The sequence below is a fragment of the Carassius auratus genome, chromosome 16 (genome assembly GCF_003368295.1).
Source record: "Carassius auratus strain Wakin chromosome 16, ASM336829v1, whole genome shotgun sequence".
Lineage (NCBI taxonomy): Eukaryota > Metazoa > Chordata > Actinopteri > Cypriniformes > Cyprinidae > Carassius > Carassius auratus.
This window is the reverse complement of record NC_039258.1, coordinates 9,510,709-9,534,126: the sequence shown is the minus strand read 5'-3', so window position 1 is coordinate 9,534,126 and position 23,418 is coordinate 9,510,709. Positions and strand designations below refer to the sequence as shown.

At 37.4% G+C, this 23,418-nt stretch overlaps 4 protein-coding genes across 4 annotated transcripts; 1 reads left to right on the top strand and 3 right to left on the bottom strand.

Annotated features, from left to right (window-relative positions):
* The first annotated feature begins 214 nt into the window (after positions 1 to 214).
* LOC113116041 (amine sulfotransferase) lies at positions 215 to 12,275 on the top strand. Its single transcript, XM_026283872.1, has 7 exons — positions 215 to 338; positions 7,743 to 7,904; positions 9,740 to 9,948; positions 10,124 to 10,250; positions 10,331 to 10,425; positions 11,331 to 11,511; positions 12,111 to 12,275. Exons 1-7 carry the CDS (start codon positions 332 to 334, stop codon positions 12,239 to 12,241), a joined length of 912 nt encoding a protein of 303 aa, XP_026139657.1. The 5' UTR covers positions 215 to 331; the 3' UTR covers positions 12,242 to 12,275.
* A 395-nt stretch (positions 12,276 to 12,670) lies between these two features.
* On the bottom strand, positions 12,671 to 15,455 carry LOC113116042 (RWD domain-containing protein 1-like). Its single transcript, XM_026283873.1, has 7 exons — positions 15,259 to 15,455; positions 14,779 to 14,844; positions 14,112 to 14,242; positions 13,857 to 14,000; positions 13,245 to 13,377; positions 13,092 to 13,154; positions 12,671 to 12,974 (listed from the first exon to the last, which is right to left on the bottom strand). Exons 1-7 carry the CDS (start codon positions 15,329 to 15,331, stop codon positions 12,862 to 12,864), a joined length of 723 nt encoding a protein of 240 aa, XP_026139658.1. The 5' UTR covers positions 15,332 to 15,455; the 3' UTR covers positions 12,671 to 12,861.
* A 1,430-nt stretch (positions 15,456 to 16,885) lies between these two features.
* Positions 16,886 to 20,063, bottom strand: LOC113116038 (calcium homeostasis modulator protein 5). Its single transcript, XM_026283868.1, has 2 exons — positions 19,343 to 20,063; positions 16,886 to 18,254 (listed from the first exon to the last, which is right to left on the bottom strand). Exons 1-2 carry the CDS (start codon positions 19,898 to 19,900, stop codon positions 17,865 to 17,867), a joined length of 948 nt encoding a protein of 315 aa, XP_026139653.1. The 5' UTR covers positions 19,901 to 20,063; the 3' UTR covers positions 16,886 to 17,864.
* Positions 20,064 to 20,740: 677 nt separating this feature from the next.
* LOC113116037 (calcium homeostasis modulator protein 6-like) lies at positions 20,741 to 23,254 on the bottom strand. The gene is made up of 2 exons (XM_026283866.1): positions 22,369 to 23,254; positions 20,741 to 21,419 (listed from the first exon to the last, which is right to left on the bottom strand). Exons 1-2 carry the CDS (start codon positions 22,906 to 22,908, stop codon positions 20,991 to 20,993), a joined length of 969 nt encoding a protein of 322 aa, XP_026139651.1. The 5' UTR covers positions 22,909 to 23,254; the 3' UTR covers positions 20,741 to 20,990.
* Positions 23,255 to 23,418: the final 164 nt, after the last annotated feature.

The window sequence follows — 23,418 nt, the reverse complement described above, 5'->3', positions numbered from 1 at the left end:
TAGATTTTGATTTAGTGAATAATCAGCTTGTTTGTTTATAAACTACAGTTGAATATATATGGTATAGTATCTATTGTAAACACCATCAGTGGTCAAGGGATGTTTATCAGCCTTATACATTATAAAAATAAAAATCTGAGCCTTCATCGTCCCACTCCTTTTTCCCAGCCCACAGGCAAAATTCAAGTAATTTGCATATCCTCCCCCCTTTCCCTGTTTTCTGACCAAATACGTTAAAATACAACTACTGATTTAATCAGGACAGACAACCGTCAAGTCACAGGACGGACAGATATCTCACAGTAACTCCAGAGGAGAGAGAGAGTCTGAGATGGCAGGTAAGTAAACCGCATGGTTAAACTAATCAGAAAGGGAGCACACCACAGTTTAGGACTAAAGGTCATTACACACAGCGTCCGAAAATTTCGCAGGTTAAAAAAATAAATACGACCTCATGTTATGTCAGTCACGTTTACACACGTGCCTCCGATTTATTCGTCAGTCGTAAAAAAAAAAAAAAAAAAATTCGGATGTTTTCCATTTTTCGCTTCCGTAGCAAGCATTTTGAGATGTGTTTTGACAGGTCTTTTCTTTTTAAGAAGCGAGAGGTCAACAAAATCACCATCACCTCTTGAAGACCACATTTAATGCTGTTTTGCGATTTTTTTTCGTAATGGATTAATATGCTACGGGTCGGACTCCGTGAGCAAGGCTTCTGTGCGTGACGAATTCTTAGGATTTCGAATACAATGAAACACACACGGAAAATTCGGGAGAGCCCTAACATACATATGGGCTAATGTACAAAACATTACTATGGAGAATCTGAATTCTCTCAAAAATATTTTTTCAGCAGAAACACTGCCACAAAAATGGCATTTTATATCTATATGGATAACGACTTTTTTTTTTTTTTACATGATTTCTTCCTCAATAAGGTTAAGTTTCTTAACGTTGTTAGCCACATTAAAATTAACATTTAAAATTTCAATTATTTATGAATCTCAGTAAATGTTAGTTTCAGCATTTACACATTCAAGATACGTCTGTTAATATTAAATGGAACTGATCTAAAATTAAATAAGAATGAATTGTTGTATTTTAAAACGGAGTTTGCCCCTTATGAATGTACGGTGCCCGCAAGGTGCCATGTTCTGTTCACTTAGTTAAATGCTCGACATGCCAATAAAGCTTTGATTATGCTGACTGGAATTTTTGCTGAATGCAGTTTAACTTGAACATATATTTCATTTTATTTTAGCTAATAGATAGACCATATATAATACTATATTGTTTCATTGAGTAATCATTCACGTAGTTTCATTTCAATTAAAAATTTTGTCATTAATCACTTACCCCCATGTAAAAGCTTTGTTCGTCTTTGGAACACAATTTAAGATATTTTGGATGAAAATCGGGAGGCTTGAGACTGTCCCATAGACTCCCAAGTAAGTTACACTGTCAAAGTCCAAAAAGTATGAGAGACATCGTCAGAATAGTCCATCTGCCATCAGTGGTTCAACTATAACATTATGAAGCGACAAGAATACTTTTTGTAAGAGAATAAAACTAAAATATTGCACTAATTTCTTTCAAATCAAAGCATAAATACATGTAGAAACAATGGATCCTTGTGGAACAGCTGACACTGAAGAGCGTAGCCAGTTTGAGTGATGTGGAGATAGACAAAGGAGACTGTTGACAAAGGAATTGTTGAATAAAGTAAATGTTTTTGTTTTATTTACATACAAAAATTATTCTTGTTGCTTAGTCTATGGGACAGTTACAACAAGCCTCCCGGTTTTCATCCAAAATATCTTAAAATTGTTTTCCGAAGACAAACTAAGCTTTTACGGGTTTGGAACAACATGGGGGTAAGTGTTTAATGACAAAATTTTGATTTTGGGGTGGAGTATCGCTTTAATATGAGGTTGCCTCATATTAATATATCATGGCCACGACATATTATCACGTTCCCACGTATTATGATGTCATGGCCAAGACAAAATTAAGTTAACCGATCTTGTCATTTTATGGGCACCGTATGAATGGACTGGAATGCATTAAGTTAGCTGATTAGTATCTATAATGGTGGTCTCTTGCCAGTTGTGTTTATAGTTCAGTTTTCTGTTTGCAAATAGGGACGCAAATCGTTTATCATGTTTAACTTTGTAAAGCTCAAGGGTTTTAGTACAGGACCATGAACACATTCTGAGGGGCAGTGGTCCAAACCAAAAAAATGGGCACTAGGGTTTGGGTGTTTGTTAACACAAATACAATTAAAAGAGAAGACAGTACACTCTGTAATAGTTGGAGACTTTATTGTAGATGTTTTGATATGAGTGTGCTCTCCCTCACTCTCTGATGCTGCTTCCGCCTTATCTTCAATGGAATAGGGGAGAGTGGGGTAAGTTGAGCCAAAGGGTAAGTTTACCCACCCCCTGTATCTTGGCAGCTGTATACTTTTACTGTCATGTGACCGTGTATTTTGGAACCACCCATCATTTCTGCTGTGACTGTGAAAAGGAGAAACACGTGGGGGAATGGAAGACACCCATTTACTTAAAAAAGTAATATTTATGATACATACACAGTAGGTGAAATAGCAACATATAAAACCATGCAAATCATTTAGCTAAATATTATCCTTAACTGGTAAGCTACAGTGGATATTTTTTTCAAAATGGCAGCTATGGGGCAAAGTGAGCCAAATGCTGTGGGGTAAATTGAGTCAGCATTTTAACTTATCCCACCATAAGGCACTGCAGCTAAGTTAAATCTCTGAATTATAAACTGCTGTTTTAATGTGATATTACTGTTTTAGTTTATCATATATAGATATTATTTGTATTTGATTTGATATGGACATTGTACAAGTGCACCAAATCCTTCTCTGATAAACGCTTTTCATCACATTATAATCAGATACTGCATATCTTTCGACCTGTAGTCACTAATGGCCAACAAACTCTCTGTTTAGTTTGTTTTTAGGAAGGCTACAACTTTAGTGTTCAACATATTGTTTTAGAAATGCAAACAATTAAATACTCAACCCCAAAACAAAAAATTTGTCACAAAAAAGCACTTATCCCCATGTCGTTCTAAACGTGTAAAAGCTTAGTTTGTCTTTGGAACACAATTTAAGATATTTTGGATGAAAACCAGGAGACTTGTGACTGTCCCATATACTGCCAAGTAAGTTCCACTGTCAAAGTCCAGAAAAGTATAAAAAGCATCTTCAAAATAGTCCATTAGTCATCAGTAGATCAACCATAACGTTATGAAGTGACGAGAATACTGTTTGTAAGCGGGTTTGGAATGACATGGGGGTAAGTGATTAATGACACAATTTCCTTTAAGAATACTTTTTTTTTTAACATGCACAGATAATAATTGGGTTACAAGCAGGAAAAGATATGGAGAGATAGGACAATGCTGTCTAATACCTCTTTTTAAATTGTAGTTCCATGTTTGAGTTTGATTGAGCAATTTGCATTATTATAAAGGGTTTCAACTGCTGCACAAAATAATTTACCAAACCAAAAAAAAAAGTAATTTAAGAAAATTTAATTTTATGTTCCAAAGTGTCAAAAGCTTTAAGAAAATCTAATAAAATAAAACTATTTTCATAAATTATAGACGAATAATCGAATATATCTAAAACCAACCTTACATTATTCAAAATGTGCCTGTTTTTCATAAAGCCTGACTGAGTTTCATATATAATATATTCTAATACATTCTTAAATGGATAGTTCACCCCAAAATGAAAATTATGTCATAAATGACTCATCCTCATTTCTTTCCAAACCTGTGAAACCTCTTTTCATCTTTGGAACACAGTTTAAGATATTTTAGATTTAGTCAGAGAGCTTTCTGTCCCTCCATTGAAAGTGTGTGTATGGTATACTGTCCATGTCCAGAAAGGTAATAAAAAAACAGTACACTGACTGAATTGCTGTGAAGAGAGAACTTAAAGAGGAACGTCAAGCCGAGCCAGATAACGAACAAACGATTGACTCATTCTCGAGTCAAGAACCGTTTCTGTTGGATGTGTCTGATTCGATAACCGAGAAGCTGATGATACCTGAACCAAAGACGGTGAACCAAACTGATTCTTTCGATGATTGATTCTGAACTGATTCTGTGCTAATGTTATGAACGTGGTGTAACGATATACAAATCTCCATATTCATCGGGAAGAAGGAGGCGGGAACCGGCGCACAATCAAAAACGTTTTAATATTCAAAAGTAAATACAAAATGGCGCACCAGCCCCTCACGGACGACTGGTGCGCATAAATAAAACACAGAACATAAAATAATGTCCCAGGCCTGGTCCTCTCTCGTCCTTCACGGTCGTCACTCCAGTTTTATATCCTTCCATCTCCTACGTGGGACTCGATACTAGCGGTGGGGCTCAGGTGTAGCTCATCTCCAATCACTACACCTGGCCTCACTCCTCGTTCCCACGCCTCTCGGCCCCGCCCCACTCGCCACATACCCCCATCGCCCCTCGCAGGCCGGGGGGTACTCCCGAGACTGCGCTCTACTCCCCCCCCCCCCTTCCCTCCGGGGGAGACCGCTCACGGGGACCTGCGGGAACCTGGGGGTAGGACAGACGAGGCGAGAGAAAAGGAGATGGAAGGAGGAGCGACAGGGACGAGAGAGGGGAGGGAGGAAAAAAAAAAAAAATCCGGTTCCCAGACGCACTGCTGCTCGGCCCTCCACCAGCTGGGTGATCTCCTCTGCGGTGCCTGGCGGTGGCACTGGACAGCCCTCGGCGGACGGCGCGACACTCCTCCGCCGCCCGATGGACGGCGACGGCTCCTCCGGTTTTGGGCAGCCGGCAGGAGTCCCCCGTTCCCTGCCCCTCCGGATTCCTTCGCGGAGGCAGCAGGCTCCGGCCCCCTGGCGAACGGCGCCGACTCCTCCGCTCCCTCACGGACGGCAGCCGCCTCTCCATATCGTGGGCGGCCAGCAGCGAGCTCGCCCGTCCCCGGCAACTCGCTCCAGCCCACCGCCTCGAGCGTCCCTGGCGGCACATACCTCGCCAGCTCGAGTGCACCGTGGATTCACCACAGCGGCGAGGGATCTTCATCAGCGCGTCCCTCCTTCTCCCGGGCTTCGGCACCACTGTAACGATACATATCTCCATATTCATCGGGAAGAAGGAGGCGGGAACCAGCGCACAATCAAAAACGTTTTAATATTCAAAAGTAAATACAAAATGGCGCACCAGCCCCTCACGGACGACTGGTGCGCATAAATAAAACGCAGAACATAAAATAATGTCCCAGGCCTGGTCCTCTCTCGTCCTTCACGGTCGTCACTCCAGTTTTATATCCTTCCATCTCCTACGTGGGACTCGATACTAGCGGTGGGGCTCAGGTGTAGCTCATCTCCAATCACTACACCTGGCCTCACTCCTCGTTCCCACGCCTCTCGGCCCCGCCCCACTCGCCACACGTGGGTAAACTGAAGGCTTGAATCAAGGACAATCATCACCAATGACATCATTACTTCAAGCGCAAAAGAACCGGTGAACCGTTTTCTTCAACTGGTTTATTGAATTGAACTGTTACTTCGGGATATTGGTTTGTTTTAACTCAGAGGGAGTGTCAGCCACATTGAAAAAGTTAACAGCTTAAGTCATTTGTGGATTAATGCATATTGGACACGCAAACCGTTTCAAACCATTCAGTTCGATTTGGTGAACTGGTTCAAGAAGATCCGGTTACATCGAGTCATTCGTTCGCAAACCGGATATCACAAACTGCTTTGTTTTGAACTCGCTCACAACAGACCCGGAATGGAAGACAATGCTGAATAAAGTCGTGGTTTTTGCTATTTTTGGACCAAAATGTATTTTCAATGCTTCAAAAAAATTCTAACCGACCCTCTGATGTCACATGGACTACTTTGATGATGTTTTTCTTACCTTTCTGGACATGTACAGTATACCTTACACACAGCTTCAATGGAGGGACAGAAAGCTCTTGGACTAAATCTAAAATATCTTAAACTGTGTTCCGAAGATGAACGGAGGTCTTACGGGTTTGGAATGACATGAGGGTAAGTTATTAATGATATAATTTTCATTTTTGGGTGAACTAACCCTTTAATTCTCGTAGCAAATACAGAGTCAGTTAATTTTGTCATTATTTAAAAGACTAATTGGCTACCAATTATCAAAAATAGTTCATTTTGAGGCTTAGGAATAAGGCTAATTAAGCCCTGAGTCATGGTAAATTGGGATGTTGGACTTAGATAAATAGGCTAGCTGCTTATTAAATAACTTATCAAATTTTGAGGTTAGACCGCCAGTTCCGGGAGACTCATTTTTATAATTATAATCTCTCCCAGTGAATTTAAGAAATAAAACATTTGAGGCTTTAGCATCATATTGTGACACATATGGTTTAGAGTAAAAGGTGGACAAAACTCTAAAATCTCTTTAAGGTCCTTATATATTTGATGAATAGCATTTCATGTAGCCTGATTTTTTTTTTTTTAGTCTAAAGAAGTTGGAGGTATTCTTTTCATCTTCCTCCAACCATCTTTTCCTAGACCTTATAAAGGCTCCTTCAGCCTTCTTCTTATAGATGTTGTCTAATTTGCTTAGTAATTCTGCCATATTTATTTTATCTATATCTGAAAAACTATTCGTTTCCCTTTGTTTAGGAGTGAGGTAATTCCAAATATAATTTTATCTTCCTGTTCTTTATTAACTTTATCAACATAACTGCCAACATGTCTTAAATATTTAGAAGCCTCAAATTAAAAAAAAAGTTCCCAATTAGTGCAATATATTTTTTTCTGTATTAGCCTTTAAAAGAAACTTAAGGCATGTAATCTCTATTTTTACTGATTCGATTTTCAGTTAATAATTATTAAGTTTCCAAGAACTTGATTTTGCTGGACTATAATAGGTGGATATCCGCATATTGATAAACATTTGCTTTGTGGTCAGAGGGGTTGGACATAGGCTAAGTCAACAGAAATATTGTGTAAATCATGGCTGCCTCAAGTTCACACAAGTCACCTCTGGATGCATCCTTAAAAAAAGGGGCGGAGAAAAAATAAATCCGGGGATTTCAACCATAGACATATCTGAACTGAACTTGGCTAGATGTAAACTTTGAATTTGAACAGTTCTTGAGCGACGACTGATGACCTTTCACAAGTCCACAATAACAAACAATAACGCATATTGAGAAACGACTTCGAGGCGTTTAAAAAAGGGCACTACTACTCACTTGAACACCGCGCTTTCTGAACGTCGTGCCACGCGTCAGACGCTGCAAGAGATGAGAAGCACGAGCAAAGGTCAAACACTTGACTTCCGCCAAGCCAATGTTTCAAGAAAAAAAATGCCTTGTGTGAACGACCCTTTAACTAATGCTGTTTGTTTTATTGGGGTGCTCATAACCAATTTTATATGCTCACGTATTTGATTTGGGATTAAATGGGTTCCACAAGCGCTAAAACACTACAGCCAATGTCCTATCATATCAGTATCATGATTATATTTATGATTTCTTTATTCACTTAAGAGATTTTAGGTTTTAAATGTTAATATTGTTTTATTTGTGTAAATATCTGATTGTTTGAATGGATGTGAGTATACTCTAGGGCTGTTCTCTTGAATATCTGAATGTAGCCTAGACGATGGCATATGATGTATAACAAAATGTTTAAAATTTAATTCTGTCTTTATTTACATGTGTTTTGGTCTCTCAGAGGGTTTCAATCACAGCAGTTGTGAGGCTTTTGAATATAAGCTGGTCCTTCACAGGGACTTCCACTTGATATCTGGAATCCACTCTCCTGAGGTGGTGGATCAAATTCATAACTTTGAGATTCAAGACTCTGATGTCTTTGTCATTACTTACCCTAAATCAGGTAAGAGAGAAAACATATAGCAGCAAAAGTACAATAGACAAAAAGCAAGCAGAACCTTTATACAGGTACTGGTCATATAATTAGAATATCATCAAAAAGTTGATTAATTTCATTAATTCCATTCAAAAAGTGAAACTTGTATATTATATTCATTCATTACCCACAGACTGATATATTTCAAATGTTTATTTCTTTAATTTTGATGATTATAACTGACAATGAAGGAAAATCCCAAATTCAGTGTCTCGGAAAATTTGAATATTGTGAAAAGGTTCAATATTAAAAACACCTGGTGCCACACTAATCAGCTAATTAACTCAAAAAACTGCTGACCTGAAAGTTGTCCAAAAGACGACCATTGACACCTTGCACCAGCAGGGCAAGACACAAAAGGTCATTGCAAAAGAGGCTGGCTGTTGACAGAGTTCTGTGTCCAAGTACATTAATAGAGAGTTTAAGGGAAGGAAAAGATGTGGTAGAAAAAGGTGTACAAGCAATAGGGAAACAGCACCCTGGAGGGGATTGTGAAACAAAACCCATTCAAACATGTGGGGGAGATTCACAAAGAGTGGACTGCAGCTGGAGTCAAGAACCACTACGCTCAGACGTATGCGATACATGGGTTTCAGCTGTCGCATTCAAGCCACTCTTGAACAACAGACAGCATCAGAAGCGTCTCGCTTGGGCTAAAGACAAAAAGGACTGGACTGCTGCTGAGTGGTCCAAAGTTATGTTCTTTGATGAAAGTAAATTTTGCATGTCCTTTGGAAATCAGGGTTCAAGAGTGTGGAGGAAGAGAGGAGAGGCACACAATCCATGTTGGTGTTGGTACACTGTGTTTCCTGAGGTCCAAGGTCAACGCAGCTGTATACCAGGAAGTTTTAGAGCACTTCATGCTTCCTGCTGCTAACCATCTTTATGGAGATGCAGATTTCATTTTCAAACAGGACTTGGCACCTGCACACAGTGCTAAAGCTACCATTACCTGGTTTAAGGACCACGGTATCCCTGTTCTTAATTGGTCAGCAAGCTCATCTGACCTTAATCCTATAGAAAATCTATGGGGTATTGTGAAGAGAAGGATGCGATATGCCAAACCCAAGAATGCAGAAGAGCTGAAGGCCACTATCAGAAAAACCTGGGCTCTCATAACACCTGAGCAGTGCCACAGACTGATCGACTCCATGCCGCATTGCTGCAGTAATTCAGGATAAAGGAGCCCCAACTAAGTATTGAGTGCTGTACATGCTCATAATTTTCATGTTCATACTTTTCAGTTGGCCAAGATTTCTAAAAATTCTTTCTTTAAAATTTTTTCTTTCTTTATTAGTGTTAAGTAATATTCTAATTTTCTGAGATACTGAATTTGGGATTTTTTTGTTAGTTGTCAGTTATAATCATCAAAATTAAAAGAAATAAACATTTGAAATACATTAGTCTGTGTGTAGTGAATGAATATAATATACAAGTTTCATTTTTTTTTTAATGGAATTAATGAAATCAACTTTTTGATGATATTCTAATTATACTTTATGAGCAGCACCTGTATGTAACATTTCTTCTGTTTTCAGCCAAGAAAAATTGTATTGTTTACTTATCTGTATTTATGTAGCTATAATCTTTGTCTTAGTCTGACACCTATAATCCAGTTTTCTATGGGATTCTGTCTACCTTCACAAACATTAGATTTATATTGTAATCACAAAACATGCATGCTTACGGAGTATGGAACAATTAAAAAATCTTCTGTGATCAGTAATATTAATAGATATCCTACGTGCATTTAATAAGTGAATTTGCAAACATGTTCTTCCTTCTGTTGATTGTCATTGCAGGTACTATTTGGTTGCAGCAAATCCTCTGTCTGATAGAGGTTAAGGGAGATGCTACAGCGATAAATGATCAGCTGAATTCTGACCGTATCCCATGGATGGAACTTTTAAAATCTGAGAAACAGTTTGTTTCTGCCCCTTCCCCTAGGATCCATGTGTCTCATCTACCATACAGATTCATGCCACTTGGATTGAAACAAAAGAAGGGCAAGGTGAGATCACTTTTATTAAGGTGTCACTGCATCTATATGGCTTCATTGAAATGATCAAGACTAACCAATGGACTGAATAATTATGAGCGCTGCTTTTTCTTGCAGTCTCCTTAAAATTATTCATTATTATTCATAATGTTTACATTATCTCTTTACACTTCTTAATGACTTATAGGTCATCTATGTGGCCAGAAATCCAAAGGATGTTTTGGTGTCTTACTTCCATTTTCACAACTTTGCCAATATGCTGGAGACCCCAAAAGACTTTGAAGACTTTTTTGAGAAATTCATGGATGGATATGGTAAACAAAATACCCTTTCTTTAATCTAAGTTGCAGTTTCTATCTGATCAACAACCCTTAATGATTATTATTTGTTTCAGTTTTTGGCAATTGCTGGTTTGAGCATATCAAGGGCTGGTGCTCCCAAAGTGATGAGATGAACTTTTTGTACATTACATATGAGGAGATGATCAAGGTTTGACTGGTTTGCTTCTATACGTTTATTCCTTTAACTTTCTTTAATTTCTCTTGAAGAGCTCTGAATAAGTCTTAAATTTACCCTCATAAAACCTGCAGAGACCATTTTTGATCAGATTATGTCGTGTCTTAGGGCTGATGATGAATTTCTTCAATTAATAAGGCTTGGGAGACGGAGTTCCAGGTGTCAGAATATAGACTTTATTTCTCAAAGTAACAAAGCAACAAAGCCGAGATGCCGTGCACTGCATCTGAATCTTCTGTCTGTCCGTGCACTCCTTTTATACCCTTATCTCTATACCTTATTTGGTAGTTCTGGTTTTCAATTGGCATTGCCTGCCAAGTTTGCCACCCCTTATCACTATATTTCTCTTAATGGTGGAATTCGGCCAAGTCAACAATTAAACAATCTCTCCCTATTGGTTGGCTATGGTCACGTGAGACATCCCCCCACGTCTGTTTACTACTGATGTCAGCATTTGGAAATCACCCAAAGTTCACAGGGTTATTTTAGTTCACAGGTGCATTTCAGAGGTCAGTTTAGGTCGCAGATACAACTTAATGGAATATTACCAGGACCTCCCAGTGGCCAGTGTCCAATCCCGTTCAACACTACTAGTACTGCCCTATGGGAGGGCCTTTATACATCTGACCCTCTTCATGACATCCAGTATTTGGGACAGTATATTGCTTTCTGTCATAGTTATGCATAATATTATAAGTAAAATAATACCAGATTAAGAATAACACAATAATATATGCTGTGTTGGTCAAGATACTTCTTTCAAAACCATTAAAAAAATCTTTAAATATCTGACCACAAACCTGTACATTTCTTAACCTCAGTGTAGGAGGATCAGTCCAGAATTGTTACTGTAACTTATCAACAGTGTATGCTTACAGGACTTGCGGTCAGTGGTTGAGAGGATTGTTTCATTCTTGGGGACAAACTTGACACCACAGCAGCTGAATGATGTTGTTGAGCACAGTACCTTCAAAAATATGAAGACCAATCCTCAGGCCAATTACCAGCATGTCCCTGCCCTCCTGCTGAACCACCAGCTGGGAGCCTTTCTGAGGAAAGGTATATAATATCTCACTCCAATTCACTGTTTCAAGCAAACAGATTAAGAATAATTATAAAGTTCTCCATCAGTAAACTACCAGAATCAAATTCTTGTGAAAATGGAGATTCTGTCGTCATTTGCTCACCCTCATGCTGTTCTAAAGCAGTCTGATGACGCAGTTGTTACTGTCAGCCTTTTTTCCCTACAGTAAAAGTAAATGGTGGCTGCTGATTCAGATCTTTTGTGTTTCTTAGAAGTCACAGGTGTTGGAAAACATAATGACAGAATCTTCATTTCATAATCACAAGGATTTTTACTCATAGTGAACTTAATAATTATATTTTATCTGTGTGTACAGCTTTCAGTTTTGGGTTGATTATCTCTGTCTCTTAAGACTCCTACAAACCACAGCATCTCTTGAATGTGTTTCCCACCCATCTTATCATTCCTTGAATACATGTAAGAATTATATCTGATTTAAACATGTCAATGATATAAAGATAAACTTTCAGAATACAGACACTAATCTTTTATATTGAGTAATGTGAATGTTTTTTACCTGTTGAATTGAGTTATTGACTAGATAACTAAATCTATTTGCTTTACTCTTCAACAGGAACTGTTGGTGACTGGAAGAATTACTTCACTGTGGCTCAGAATGAGAGATTTGATGAAGTTTACCAAGAGAAGATGAAAGATTTTCCTCTTTCTTTCGTCTGGGACATGAGTGATCTTGTCACACCATGATTTATTCAGTCTCATCCTGTGTACTCAGCAGGGTTAAAAAAAAAATATATAAAAAAAGCCTAATCCTTCTCAGCCGTAATATTAACAGTACAACAAATATCTTATTTGTTTACTGAATTGTATAAATTGTCAAAACCGAAATGAATCCCAAATATGTACATAATGACACACATTATAAATTTAATGTTAATCAGAAACTCTTTAGAAGAAGAATTTTCATCCGATTTCTGAGATTTCATTTTTCTGAAAAAAAAAAAAAATTGATTTAATAAGCTAAAGCTTTTTGCTAAACTTATTAATTGCTTTTACTATATATAGACAGACTATGAATGATTGCAGTCGAACTCAGGTTGTAATACCTGCCAGGTCACATCTCTGGGAAACATCAGCCTAATGTAAATCTTGAGTAAATGAAGCCATTCAGCAGAATAAGAGAATGGTGTTTTAATAATATGAATTGTGACAAATGACACTGGGCTTGACAGTTATTGATAAATATGCTGCAACACAGATGGTAGTGACTGAAAAAAGTTTGTGTTTAGAACTGGTGAGCTGAAGTCCTGCTCCATGAGGCTGTTTGGCATCTAAATCAGTCATGTCAAGTGGAGAGTTAACACAATTCAGTCTTCATCACTGCCTAAATCCAGTGGGTTGAAATCAGGGTCATCCTCCTCCAAGTCCAAATCATCCATGTCTTGAAACAGTGACTCATCTACTTCTACACTATTCCCAACTAGAAGAAAAGAGCAGAAAATGACAACTATGAAGGACAATCCAGCTTACGTTTCAAAAAGCAAATGGCATCCTAATATAACTTAGAAACACATGAATAATAATTAAGAGTGCTTACCGTCCTCCAGGAACTGGATATCTGATGTGTCAAGATTATGGTCGGTCTCAAAGAGCTGTTTTCCTGTAACATGAAAAAGTCAATAAACAGAACATAAGAAAAAGTGGTTCAGTTTTGAGTTTATATGCTGCTTTTCATAAGTTTTTAACTCACCTGTAAGTTTTCCCTTTCCTGGCTGCTCCTCTTCTTTCTGCCTTTTCTTCTTTAGTTCTATCATTTCTTGTTCAAATCTTGCTTTCCATGATAAGAAGTTCTCAATTGTGACCACAGTGCCTTGGAATGCACGCTAAGAAAAACAAAACAAAAGAACAACATTTCATTTTGATGTAAATGATAGCTATGTAACTAATAACAAACCTTATATTCAAAGCAAACTCATTCTATAAAGTGTACAATAGCAACATCTGAGTACAGTTAGGTGGGTCTGTCTCAACTCAAGTGGTCAACCTTTTGTTAGTCTTCATGGCCCCCTTCTGCTAGAAGCTGTAATTACACCTTTACCACACTCATTGTTTGCCTTCACTGACAGCCGTTCAAAAGTTCTTGTTTATTATGGCTAAAAAAACTTTTTGAACTCTGATTCTGACAGCACCCATTCACATGGTGAGCAAGTGATGTAATAATGCTACAATCCTCCAAATCTGTTCTGATGAAGAAACAACCTCATCTACATCTTGGATGGCCTGAGGGTGAGTAGATTTTCAGTAATTTGTCATTTTGGCGTGAACTATTCCTCTACATTCAGAAAACATGCTCAAAACAGACCTTCTCAGCTTCTTCGGCCTCCGTTTCTTTTCTTAGTTTCTCTTCTTCTCTTCTGTTCTTAAGCTGGTCAATTATTTCATTGAGTTTCTCCTGCACAGCTGTGACCAATGTGAAGATCATAACCATTCCCAAGTTTTCTTCAGCCTACAAAAGAAAGAGTTTATTAGGAAGGACTAAAGGACAAAAAATTACCAGTATGTGCACTTTATCAATTGTTAATGGGTTTTTGGAGGGTAAGATGTCACGTGTGCAGACCTGTTGCTTTAAAAGTGTTAGAATGTCTTCTGTGTCTGAATCTTCCAGGTTCTCCTGTGAGAAGATCTCCCAATGAGGGGGTTCATCTGGATATTTCTCCACATATGTAAACTTAAGAGTCACCTCCACCGCTAAAACAGACAGAAATCAGTAATGTTGGGATTTTGAGATTGCTGCTTTGAGCTACACTTTAACCCTAAAAGTACAGTCTACTTATGTATCATATTTGATACACAAATGGCCGCTCAATTATCTGTCCACCTTCTGTGATACTCGTCTTTTTGATCTACAATCTGTGGAAACTGATTTCATACCGAACTGCCTTATACATTTTGCCCAACATCAAAACTACAGAGCTTTGATCATAAAACTAAGCATTATCTGAAGATTCAGAGTGACAAGTGATATCTATATCTGTATAAGTTACTTACAAGATATCAGAATTTCATCTTACAAAAAATATCAGCAAGACAACAACTGCACTAAATCGCATTTTTTTGCTCATTTTGTACAGTATTTTTTCCTCCTCCTATTCTTCTATAACACACTGTATAAGCCATAAAAGCCTGAGGTATCATATATATCAGTTCACAGGGTCAATGACATAAAAAAAAAAACTTTACCATATTATGTGCACTGACACATTTAATAAAGCATATGAACTTACTCTCTTCATTTCCTCCCGCATCAGAAGTAACTGTGATGGTGAAGCTCGTGGGCTTCTCGGAAAGCACTGCGTGAATGAAAATATTGTAAGGAAAGAAAGAAACAAACTACTGACATATACAGAGCTCGCTATAGTTAATCACTCCCCACAGACTGGAAGTAAACAGATATGAGTGACCAGACCACTGACCACAGACTGACCCAGTAACATTACTACTTCCACAGTTTATTCAAAGCAGCACGTAAACATAAATCTGACACAACTTCTGCTTGATATCTTATTGCTGGCCATCAGTTAATTTGTGACTTGGTTTTTAACCTTCGACAGCTTAATCTGTTTCGATGAAGAATGATATCAAAGAGATGACCGAGTCGCTCGTATGTTAACTAACTTTGTTTCATGAAAAGCTAATGTTAGTCAGCTAACGGACAACGTGGCGAATTTAAAGACACAAAACATAAACTTTTCTGCCATTCTTACCTGTAAATGAGTCTGGGTAAATGGACTCTATTGCTTCTAGTTCATTCCTTTGCTCTTCGCCGTAGTCTGTCATTTTATGTCACAAATGTCCATCGATTAGAGCCTGCATGGAAGAAACGTGTGCTAAGGCCCGGTTAGCAGCGATGTTATCTGCGATCATCAGTAATGTCTGAGCTTGGTCTGGGTGGTGAATTTTACTTGCTCTGCAACTACCATTGTAGTTGTTTATGCCCCACACTCTTGAAGCCATTACAAAAAGGCTGTATGTAAAAGTAATTATGTAGAAAAATAAACGTGTGTAAAGGCTTGATTCTCTCATGGATTATATAGTGCCTGGCGATCCAGCAACTTTCAACTAAACTGCCTTTTCACTAAGCAAGTTAAAATTTGTATGTACTATATGTGAATAAATACACGCATTATATTAGTTTTAAATCCCAGTTAACAGAAATCAATTTATAATCCGTGTCTTTTTACTTTTTACTACTATTACTTATTAATCTGTAGTTTTGTTTATCCATTTAGCTGCAAAGAACCTTTCACAGGATGAATTGGGATTTATGGTTTAATCACCCTTACAAAAGGAAAATATATTTACCAATATATTTCTCAAAATATATTGTGATATATTGTAATATATTATTTTCCCTTTTTATTTTCTAATATATTATTTATTTGAATACATTTAATAATATATTGATGATGCATATATTATAATATATTGCAAAATATACAAATGATTGCCGCTTTCAATATATTGCAATATATATGAAAAAAATACATATTAAATCCAATATATAAGAATATATGCCTAATATATTACATGCTATTTTCCAATGTACTGCAATATATTTTTGTTTCATAGGGGCAGACACTGGTCGAAGATTTGTTTTATTGATTTGTTTTACAAGATTTGTTTTATTGATTATTGATTATACAAGCAAGATCAAAAATCTAGGCCTTTCCTTATTCTTGATATGGTTTTGTGTACAGTTCTTTCTCTCCAAGCCTGTTGAAACAGTTTGGACCAGATTAATTTCATAATTCACTTAATACACCTGAGCTTTAGAAAGTAGCTACTGTAACAGGCTGTTATTGTTACAGTTAGATTAGCTTGAACACTGCCATCATGGTAAGGCATGGACGAGGCTAAGCTTACAAACATACCTTATACTCTTATCCAATACATTTTAATTGGCCATTTACCAGTTGAACAAACTAGGAAGGTTAGAAGAAGGTAAAATTTCTGTATTCTTTATCAAAGCGTAAACAATATACATTCATAATATAAATGCAAAAATTAATATATAGTATAAATACATAAAGCAAGAAAAGAAACAAATACAAAAAGTATTAGCATTCAGTACAAAATTGCAGAAACAAAAAAAAAACATTATAGGATATATAAATAAACAGTTTAATGTGCATTGCTTCTACACACAAGCAAAACATTTTGTTTATTTGTCTTACATTTCAATCAAATGAGGCAGATGGACTGTGTTTGTGGTTCCTATTAATATGAGTTGTCATTTATAGTTCAGTTTAGTGAACGCTTTATTAATATTCTGGGTACAAAGTCAAATCCACAAATATAAATGATCTTTAACAGTATTATTAGTACAACTTATATGTAGTGTGTGTGTGTGGTTTTTTTTTTTTTTTTTGCCATTGTTATTGCCTGTGGCTTTGCTTTTAAAGGAAAGGACCTCGAGCCAGAACTCAAACTCAGGTCAGCCGCTGTATCTCATAGCTTTGTACACAAGGGCAAGGATGTGGCTTTGACTCAGTTTTAATGTCATTATAGTTATAAGGCTACATTGTGTTACTTCTAAGCAATATTTTTCACACTTAACTTACATCTAATAGCACAGTTTTAATATAAAATAATATTGTTGTAATTTTTTTCACTGACTATTAACTTGAGTATATTTACTTCTCTTTCACGACAGGTCAGGAAATGCATACCACAGACAAGCCGGAAACCCCCACCTTATGTGTTATATTTGTGATATTGTGTAGTAATTGGTCCTATGCTTTTTAGAACAGCCATGCTAAGAGAAACTCATTTTTGATCACTATACAGAGCTGATTTTTGGGTAAAAACTAATGAAGAAATGTGTGTTGGGCACTTTGTTTGTGGGTTTCCTGTTTTTCAAATCATCTGTTTAAAACCAAAGGAAATAAGCATTGCGGTTTATATGTTTTATATTTTGTTGGTTAACATAAGTGCATTGGGACCTTATTGTAGATTTGAATCAGTGCTGGACAGTTAAATCTCAGCACCAAAATCTTTTGAGGTTATCATGCATAAACGTGCATCAAACACACTACCTGTTTTATAAGGATACGGTGAATAAGACTTTAAGAGGAGAAAGAGAGCTATACAGATTCAAAGAGTGCACAAGGCCTAAATGAAAATGCCCTGCATGAGAAGTGTTTTTTTTTCTTAATTTTCTGACTTTGTAAAACCTGAGATCTGAGATCAGTGTTGGTTCACTGATATAGAAGTTTAAAACTGTACAAAGTATTTGCAGGTTTAATTGTGCCACAACCACTTTGTCAACACTTTTCAGTACAGGTTGTAGCCACAAAAATCTAATTTCTTATTATGTCATCTCTATGAACTCTTGCCCCTCTAGAACAGGATGCTTCTCGGGGCTGTAGTCCCGATCTGCACGCTCCACATATCTTTGCAGTGTGCTGTAGTACTGTTCACGTTCCTTGTAAGTGTATACAGCAGAGATCTCCTCCCAGGCATTGTGATTTGGAAAGGGAAATGGCTCAGGGCTTTTGTTGTCAAAGAAACTCTTAAGGTTTCTCTCTGCCAGTTTGGTGGCATAATCTTCTGCAAACACCTCAAACCTTTCCTGTTCCTTCTCCATGTAGATCTTCTGGAAAGTTAACTGAAGGTAGCTTACTTTAGAACGACAGTTCTTAAAGCAGGTTCCAATAAGGGCTACTGTTGCCGATATGATAATAATGGACCAGCCGAGGATCTGCAAACATAGATAAATCAGTTGAATGTTATAAGATGGAATGATTTTAAGTTATTATAACAAATCATTATTATCGAAATTTAGCATGCAAAAAGGTCAATTGTATTTGTGAATATTTTAGTGAAGCATGAAGCAAAACTAACACAGAAATCACTTTTAAACAGCTTTCTGTTGGTCTGCGCAGTGAATTGTGTGACCGTTTGTGAAATTTGCCAGGGGGAAATCTTTTGCCATCAAGATCAAATTCATCATTGCTTGGCTAACTTTTGCTTGCTAATGTGCCATGCTGACCAACAGAAAGATGCTTGATTTAAAAAGTGACTTCGGTATGAGGGACAATAAACTTGAATCGTGTTAGATATCATTTTTAAGGTTAAAAATAAGTTTACTAGCTGCCCAGTCAGTACACTGGTAAACACCTGTTCAGTCAATTGAACACTAGTGTACTTCTTTCCCTCAAAGCTTTTTTTTAATTATTCCTTTCAATATGGCGCTACCCTGACTATGGTATACAGGCAAGATTTTTCCCCCAAACCAGTTTTGTTGGTCATATCAATCACATTGATGAACGGCTACACCAAACAGTAACCCTTCACCCTAACTCTAACTAATTTAATTTGCAAAGTCAAAAGACACTGAACAAATTTTTGCACTCAAAATTTCACAAAAATGTATCTGTGATTGCCTCTTCATGCAACATTCCCAATCATCTTTAAAGCTTCTGCTAAGAAAAAATTTGTCCACTACAATGTACAAAAAAGTAAAAAATCAGCCTAGCAACATGATGAACATTGCACCAACATTACAGTAATGAAATCATCTCGGTCATTTTATTACAACACAAGATGGTGACAGTTGCGATTACACAAGAGTATAGTCTGTTGTGTTACAAAAAATAGCATAAGATGAATGGACTGATCAACAGTTACCATGGCCGATAAAAAACACTAGGAAATATCAGTCTGCTGAGTACTGTGATAGACCAATTTTAATTAAGTATTCCAGAAAAAAAATACACACACACACACACACATATACATATACTGTATAAGAATGTTTTTTTTTTTACATTAACAGTCTATGCTCACCTGTGACTGGGCTCGTAACATCAACAGCAGTTCCATATTTTCATTCGGAGGCTGCTGGGACTTGGTGCAGGGTACTCTGGGGAGCTCGTCCTGGCATGCACGTGTCTTGTTTTTGCAGAAAATTTGGATCACCATATTTTCCTTAAGGCCACTAACAGCACACTCATAAAAAGTTCCATTTAACAGTGCTACACTAAGCCACATGACAGGGGCAATGCAGGCTTTAGATAGCACTTTTACAAACACCTGCAAACATCCCATAAAGTTACCCTTGGGGCAAAGTTTGAAAGGGTTGAGACAACACCCAGTGTATAACCGCCAAAGAGGTGTACTAACAAAGAGTCCAATCGTCAGCAAGACAACCGCAGGGCCGATCAGAAAAGTTAATCCATACGAAAAATTCTGTTTAGGGTTGCACGGACACTGGAAAGACACCATGGAGAAAATTCGTTCACTTCCTATTGTAAAAATAGCCATGAAGCTGTAGCCAATGGTGGACTTCTGATTGGTGAGGAATTTTAGGACAGTCTTAAATGAATCCATAGCTGGTACAGACATGACTCGAACACTCAAAGAAGCTGCTGTACTGAAAGAGATGATTTCTGCTACGGCACTCCCTTTTCTCGGTCTCTTATTTTCACTTTGTTTTCAACACTTCCTTTATCTCCTCCTTCTTTGTCTCTGGTTTCCCCACAGTTCATCAAATCCCTCCCTTGTCCATCCTTTTCTCCTCCCATGCAGTGAAGGACCGTGACCTAAACCAGCCCATCAGGTTCTGCCAGAAGTCACAACAGACTACAGATGTGTTTGGGCACATTTACACATCATGCAACAGCAGTCAAACATATAAAATCCTAACAATGCAATACAGGCCACACAGTGTGCTTTTTATGATTGGAATTCCAGAATCTGAAGGTTGCTAGCAATGGAATTTGGAAAGCTAGAGGCTGGAAAAGAGGATTCATGCATGCTGGTTCAAACAGAGGTGTATTGCAACATAATGCTTCAAACTAGTTAAAAAGGAAGTGATTCATTCTGGTTCTGTATGAGGAGACGGTTTCTGTTCTGCTCTAGTGCTGACTGTTGTGCCCTGCACTTCTCCCATAAAGATTTTAAACCTTAACGCTAACCGCAAATGGTAGAACTTAATGAATATTGATTTTTTTTTTGAGTGAGCTTTTAGCAGTGTAATTTTCAAATGATACATTATTACTTCATGAAAAAAGCATGAAAGTGCTGCCTGTTGAAATATGAGATCACTAATCATTATGTGCATGATGCAACATGAAGTGACACCAAAAGCCTAGCATATAATGTAACTGTTTGTTCGTACAGTCCTTTAGAAATGGTCAGGGCACAGCTGCTCAAATACTAATGAATGAGGAAAACAACTGACAATTATGAAAAAGCTCTTTTTTATTGTTCATATATAAAAATATCTTGACAGACAAAATTCTAATTATACAGCAAAACCCCAGTAATGTTAAAATCATACAATTGTAGTATTCAAAAGAAAATATCAAATAGCAATTCAAGAAGGACAGTGAACAGACACTGTAAAAGCCACAGAAAATAAAGCAGCAAGTACAGCTCTGTTTATGCCCATAATAACAGGGTAAAGCATGAAAAGCTATCAATTAGACAGCGCCTACAGGACCAGTTTGCCTTCATCCACAAAAGCAAGTGCTGCTGGGTTTGAAAAATCATTTTCAGACCTCACCGAAGGCCTTACTGCTGGATTTTCAAGGTCCTCACAAGTGCACACATACTTGTGCAGGATGCTGTAGTATCTGTCCATGCTTCGGAACTTGTAAAAGGAGGATATCTTCTCCCAGGCCTGTCTGGGTGGACTCTTCATAGGAATGGGTTTGGTTAAATCAAAGAAACTTGATATGTTTCTCTTTGCAAGGTTTTCAGCATGCTTATCTGTATAGCTGTCCAAAAACTCACTCTCCTTCTGAGTGTACACCCGCCAAAACTTTAGCTGCATGTAACTGATTGGAGAATAGCATCTGGCCATGCATGTGAGCAGAAAAGTGAACGCCATCACAGAGCCTATCAGGATCCAACCAAGTACCTAGAAGTATTTTCCAGAATTATTCAAATATTAAGAGACATATTTGCTGAAAAATAAAATTGAGATGTTTTAAAGATACAGTACCACTATAGATTTGGTAAGATGACTGTAGAGGACCTTAAAACGAGGTAAGGACGTTTAGGCTTCTGCCTGTAAATGCCACTCCTGCCTTTGTTTTTTTTTTTGTTTTGTTTTTTTTAAATGTCAATGAGAAAATTTCCTTTATTAATGCATTTAAAAATATTTTTTTTGTGTTAGACCTAAAGATTTTTGTTCATGACTATGAATAATAGACTACAAGTTAGTCGGAGTGATCTAAAGTTTGCAAACCTAGCTAACAGGAAACGTTATCAGAATTTTGGCAACGTTCTTTCAAACTTATGAACAGTTATAATTCTAGTTTGTTTAACTTCATCTGGTTTTAAATTATTTAAACATGGTTCATGGATTTTTTTTCTGAAACGTTTTAACTTTTGATAAAATGGATTCAAATCATAACATTAATTTAACCTAAATAACGTTTTTTAAAAAAAATATATATATATAAAAACGGGATATTTCCTGACTTAATGGAAACGTTGGAAAAACGTTCTTAGAACGTTTTTGTTAGCTAGGTGGGAGCATTCCTTGATTTCCCTGATGCTCCAGCGATTTAAATCAGCGTCAGTGCATTGAAGAAACACAACTATTTCCATTATTTATAATTACATTACAGATTAGGTACGCATCACAAATACATGACAAAAAGGTATTTAAAATGTCTTTAAATATTCTCAACGTATGCATATTGTACCCCGACAATGTCTGACAAAAAATCCTCTCAAAAGTCGAATCCCAATTCAACTAACAGGCCTCCTGAGTCCAAGTCAGGTCACAAGTAAAACTTCTCATGTCTGTCCGAGTCTTATATTTGAAATCTAAGAGAAGTGATTTTCTGCTCAGTGCTTACCTGCGACTCTGCGCGTATGATGGACAGCAGAGCCACTCTCTCACTCTGCGGAATCGAGGTTCCATCACACGGGAATTTCTCCAACTCTGTCCGACAGTGAGGAAACTTTTCGTTGCAAAGCTGACGTCTAAAAAGTGTAATGTTGGCGCCAGTCATCGAGCACTCGAAATACACCCCTCTGAGTAGAGCAACTGCGATCCAGCTGAGAGGAGCGACCATCGCTGTCGTGGTGATTTGAAGAAAAACGCACAAAAAGCCAATCGCGTGTTTAAAACGACATAACCTCGATTTCCTAAGGCACAGACCCGTGAACAATTTCCATGTTTTATTGCTCAACATGTAACTTAAGATGAGCAGTGCAAGCGCGGGTACGAGGAGGCAGACGTTGCCATAAACGAAATTCAAATCATTGCAAGGACACTTAAAAGCAAAGACCGAGAAGATGTGCTCGCTGCCAGCAGTTATAAGAGCGATCAATCCGAATCCTAAATTGGTCTGCTGTTTCTGAGTGAAGCTTAGCAAAGGTTTGAACTTATCCATGCCTGCCAGCTGATGACCGTAGGCTCTCTGTTCTTAAACTATAAACCACGACAATGACTCTCAGTTCCGTCTAGATACTGAGTGTTACCTTCAAGCGTGCGGACAATAAAAGGATACAAAATTGGACTTCATTTAAGAAGAACGGGTTAATGTTAGCTTTTCAGCTGTAATGGGAAACTGACTTTATGAAAAATTAAGAAACTAAAAACACAACGTAAGTGTTAAATGTACACAGTAGTTTAATTTAAAGGCAATCTAATGTGGAACTCTATGCAAAACATGTTTTCAGTCACGTGTGATGATGCAGTCTGTGTGAGACTGCACCACAAAAACAGGAGGGTCTTTTTTTCATGTACATCAAAGCTGAATAAAAAATCTTTCCATTGATGTATGGTTTGTTAGGATAGTACAATGTTTGGCCGAGATAAAACGAAGGTGCAAAAAACAACAATCTTTAAATTTGTCCAAATGAAGTTAAATGCATTTTACTAATAAAAAAAATATTTATTT